General features: G+C 32.7%; 1 protein-coding gene across 1 annotated transcript in view; it reads left to right on the forward strand.

The window, feature by feature from the left end:
- The first annotated feature begins 565 nt into the window (after positions 1–565).
- The window catches only part of LOC106678498 (uncharacterized), a 17,160-nt gene continuing 13,150 nt past the window's right edge, over positions 566–4,575 (forward strand). The window contains exons 1-2 of the mRNA XM_014417037.2: positions 566–723; positions 4,201–4,398. Coding sequence (XP_014272523.1) covers positions 4,285–4,398 — 114 coding nt within the window. The 5' untranslated portion in view covers positions 566–723; positions 4,201–4,284. The remainder of the gene's footprint in view (positions 724–4,200; positions 4,399–4,575) is intronic.

A 4,575-nucleotide genomic window follows, 5' to 3' on the forward strand; every position in this document is an offset into this window, starting at 1 on the left:
AATTAATGGGTTAGGATGGTTAAGGAGTTTGGAATAAAGAGACGCATATCTGTTTTGGGTCAAATCTGCAACAAATGGGATGTTAAGGTCTTTATGAATGAGTTTATTTGTGACGTAATAAGAGCATCAAGGATTTTACGTAGGATTTTGGATTGTAACGATTGGATGCGGGAATAATTTGATGGTTTGGTGGAGCCCCAGAGCTCAATTCCATATGTCCAAATTGGTCTGATTATTGTCATGTAGATCAAAATTTAGAAAATTAAATTCAAAAGTTTCTTGAATTTAAATGTTATGTATTGCTAGTTATATGAACTTTATACCATAAACAACCTGCATTGCTGATAATTACGTATCCTTTCAGCTTTCCTATATTTATTTTGTTCTTATTTATAATGAAAATAGGAAAAATGGAAAGTGATATCTGATAAAAATTCATGAGAACAATACAGCTTGTGGACACAGGAGTTGGTTGCTACATTTGTACAAGTCTTGAATTTGCGGCAATTGGCAAAAATGTAGCATTCAGCATTAAAGACAATTTTTGTTATCAAAATTATTTTTGATAATTTTACAGACAGCTGGGTGAATAAATCAAGATAAGAATAATACTTGTACATAATGATATCATAAATAACATAAATTCATCTCTCATTCACATAACATCGCATTTACATCACAATTCAGAAAATTCGGAAGTGCACACGAAAAATGGACAAGCACGTAAGTGAATATTATTCTTTTAATATTTGGGTTAACAAAATTTGTAACATAACCTAAATATATCAATAATATATCTTTATAAAACTTCGGGATATAAAGTGACTATTTTATCTTTACATTCTATTAATTTTTAATTTAATATTTAGATCTAAACCCAAACATACGCTGATGACACATGTATACTTTCTGTAAACAACGCCCCAACTAATGCATCACAAAACTACAGGCACTCATAACATCTATTGAAGAATGGTGTAAAAACTGGAGAATCAAAATAAATCCTGACAAATCCCACCAGGTCACCTTTACTCTCTGTCGTAAACCTCTGCCCTCCTGTCCTACAGTATCCTTTCTAGATACACCACTAACGCCTGTTGAACAGATTCGATACTTAGGACTCCATCTTGACAAGAGACTTACTTGGAATCCACACACAAGACTGAAACGACAAGAAACTGCTCGTAGATTCCGATTGCTACAACACTTACTTGACAAACGCTCTAAACTTCCTATTCACTACAAAAAATTAGTATACACTACGATAATCAGACCAATTTGGACATATGGAATTGAGCTCTGGGGCTCCACCAAACCATCAAATTCTTCCCGCATCCAATCGTTGCAATCCAAAATCCTTGATGCTCCTTATTACGTCACAAATAAACTCATTCACAAAGACCTTAACCTCCCATTCGTTAAAGAATTGGCCCAAAACAGATATGCGTCATTTCATTCCAAACTCCTTAACCATCCTAACCCATTAATTCTTAATCTTTCATCCTTAACAATCCCTGATAATCCTCCGAGGCGTCTGAAAAGAAGATGGCCACGAAACCTTCTAGTTTAAATTAATGTTTGAAGTACCACCAATGGGTGGTTCCTTCCCAAGATTTTCAAGTGTATATGAAACATACTACATATTTACCTATTGTATTATTTTGTACAGTTGTAAATTACAATAAATAAACAATAAAAAAAAAAGATCTAAACCTGTGACCCTTCATGTTACATAATGGTGCAGAATTATTTTTCTGATAATATTCCATTATTTGTTTTTTTGAATTGAAATTTGTATTTATGCAGAAATAAAAAAAAAGTATGTCCTCAAAATCTAAAGGTGTCTATACACGTTTGCCGAACTATGGAGAATTCCCACAAGCATGTGGGTAGTTAATTGGATTGGCTGGTACAAGTTGGTCTAAATTTGTGGCCGGTTTTCGGACGCACACCAAAGAGCGTTTATACACGTCAATGCACTACAGTACAGCTAGTATTGTTTTAAAACGACTACTAGAAAAATATATAATGTGCTTTTCATTTTTTAATTAAGAAAAGAATTTCTCTAACGCTAAGATTCAATAATTATATCTAATTCAAGAATGTGTATTTTAAAACTCTATCGATTCTGTGTAAATAATTTGTTTCTAATCTTGTCAGTTAATTTTAGCGATTTATTTGTCATTATTTATTTAATAGCCGAAAAGTCACAAGCGTGTAGATACCGACTTTTGTTACTCCTTTTGTTTTCCAAGCATTTGTACAAGTCATGGATTTGCGGCAAATGGCAAACGGGGATATTCGAATCGTTATGATAAATGTTTATGGTAATATAATTTTCGTTACCGTTTTCCCGCTAGTAACAAAAAATAGTAACAAATTTTTTTTTCAGTTTTGGTGTTTTAAGCCTTCAGCGCATGTCAGATAGGAAAATCATTGATATTCTTAATTATAAATTACGATCTTGTTGTTTCATTAATTATAGCAAAATACATCGAAACGGTCTCAACAATTATCGATTAAATAATATTACAGGTCCAACGTTTCAGCCAACCCGGCTATCATCAAGAGCACAGTTTTTCTGATGTCATCATATCAATACTACAATATATAAGCTGATTTTACAGCAATAGTTAATATTAAAAAATATATATAAATAAAATAAAATTATTCGATAACATTAAGTGACATTAATTGATGTAATAAAGATGCAAGTAAATCAAATAAGTTACATATATTCGTATATTTTTTTTTCTTAAGGTAATCAATATTTCCGAAATATGAGGTCTATTGTTTAGTATAGTTTTCAAATGATTCGGTTTCTATCAAATGTATTTAGTCTGTCAGTATGTGTCTAACAGCTAGTGGTACGTTACACTGTCTGCCAGTATGTGTCTAACAGCTAGTGGTACGTTACACTGTCTGTCAGTATGTGTCTAACAGCTAGTGGTACGTTACACTGTCTGCCAGTATGTGTCTAACAGCTAGTGGTACGTTACACTGTCTGTCAGTATGTTACTAACAGCTAGTGGTACGTTACACTGTCTGTCAGTATGTGTCTAACAGCTAGTGGTACGTTACACTGTCTGCCAGTATGTGTCTAATAGCTAGTGGTACGTTACACTGTCTGCCAGTATGTGTCTAACAGTTAGTGGTACGTTACACTGTCTGTCAGTATGTTACTAACAGTTAGTGGTACGTTACACTGTCTGCCAGTATTCTTGGGTTAGTCGAGTTTAACTTGTTTTCTAGTCAGAGCTGTGCAATATATATTAATTTTCTTTAAATGTTCTTCAGGAAATCCTTTTGTTTTATTAAATCCATATTTTTTTTATTGACTAAAATTTATTATCTTGCCCTGTAATATATTCTTGTAGATCATAAAGTTAACATCCTAAAAGTTATAAATTAATTTCTTAGGATAAAATTTTTCCAAAAATATTAACAAGTAAGAAACCGATGTAAACCCATCCTTATACCTCCCCACCTATACTTAATTCATTTTTGCTCTGGCTTCCTTGCAACGGTATGACTGAGCATTCCTCTCACCATTACACTCCTAACGTGAAATATATTTTTAACTCATTTAAGTATTTTGCTCACCTAGACACCTCCTACATTTCTTATTTTAAATCATGATCCGAAGCTAGAAGATCTTGGACCTTTTATGAAATCTGAATTCTTCAACATTAGAATAAGAGCTACAACTTAAAATTTGGATTTCAAATGCATTTAAATTAATTGTAATTTTTTTTTTTATCATCACATTCAATTATATAATAAAAGTAGTACAAATCATCTATAAATACCCACGAGACATCTCTTAGGGACAGAAAAGTTAGACGCTATTGCAGTGTTCTCATAACAATTATCTCTCCAAAGTCATTGTATTGTTAAATATATTTATTATAATGAAAGGAATATGGTCCGGGTGCGGTCAAAAAAACTCAAATAGTAGAATTATACTATTTTATTGAGCCAACGTTTCGCCCCACGTTGCAGGGCTTCGTCACGGCTATTTTGACAAAAGTTATTTTTGTTTTGACTACCGTCAAAACAGCCCTGACGAAGCCCTGCAACGTTGGGCGAAACGTTGGCTCAATAAAATAGTATAATTATCTATTTGAGTCATATTCCATTCATCTATACACACGCTCAATCAATAATCTTCCAGTATATTTATTATAATATTTTTTTCAGAAATTTCAATTATAAATAGAGAAAGAAGACAATAAGGACTACAAAGCTAAAAGCTTCAAAAACGATCAAAAGATATCTTTCAAAATGGCTTCCTTAATGCAGGCATTACACAATCCAAGCTTGCTTAACAGCTCAACCAAGTCAGTGATGTTTTCGACGAGCAGTCTAATGGCAAAAAAAAAAGTGCAAGACTGTTGGGTGAGTATATGATTTCTATTATATTAATTTGATGAAAGGAATATGGTCCGGGTGCGGTCAAAAAAACTCAAATAGTAGAATAATACTATTTTATTGAGCCAACGTTTCGCCCCACGTTGCAGGGCTTCGTCAGGGCTAAAAAAGATACAAACACATAGTTACAAAAGGAAAAAAAAA

The sequence above is a fragment of the Halyomorpha halys genome, unplaced genomic scaffold (assembly GCF_000696795.3).
Source record: "Halyomorpha halys isolate HHAL.00 unplaced genomic scaffold, Hhal_1.1 Scaffold11.1, whole genome shotgun sequence".
Lineage (NCBI taxonomy): Eukaryota > Metazoa > Arthropoda > Insecta > Hemiptera > Pentatomidae > Halyomorpha > Halyomorpha halys.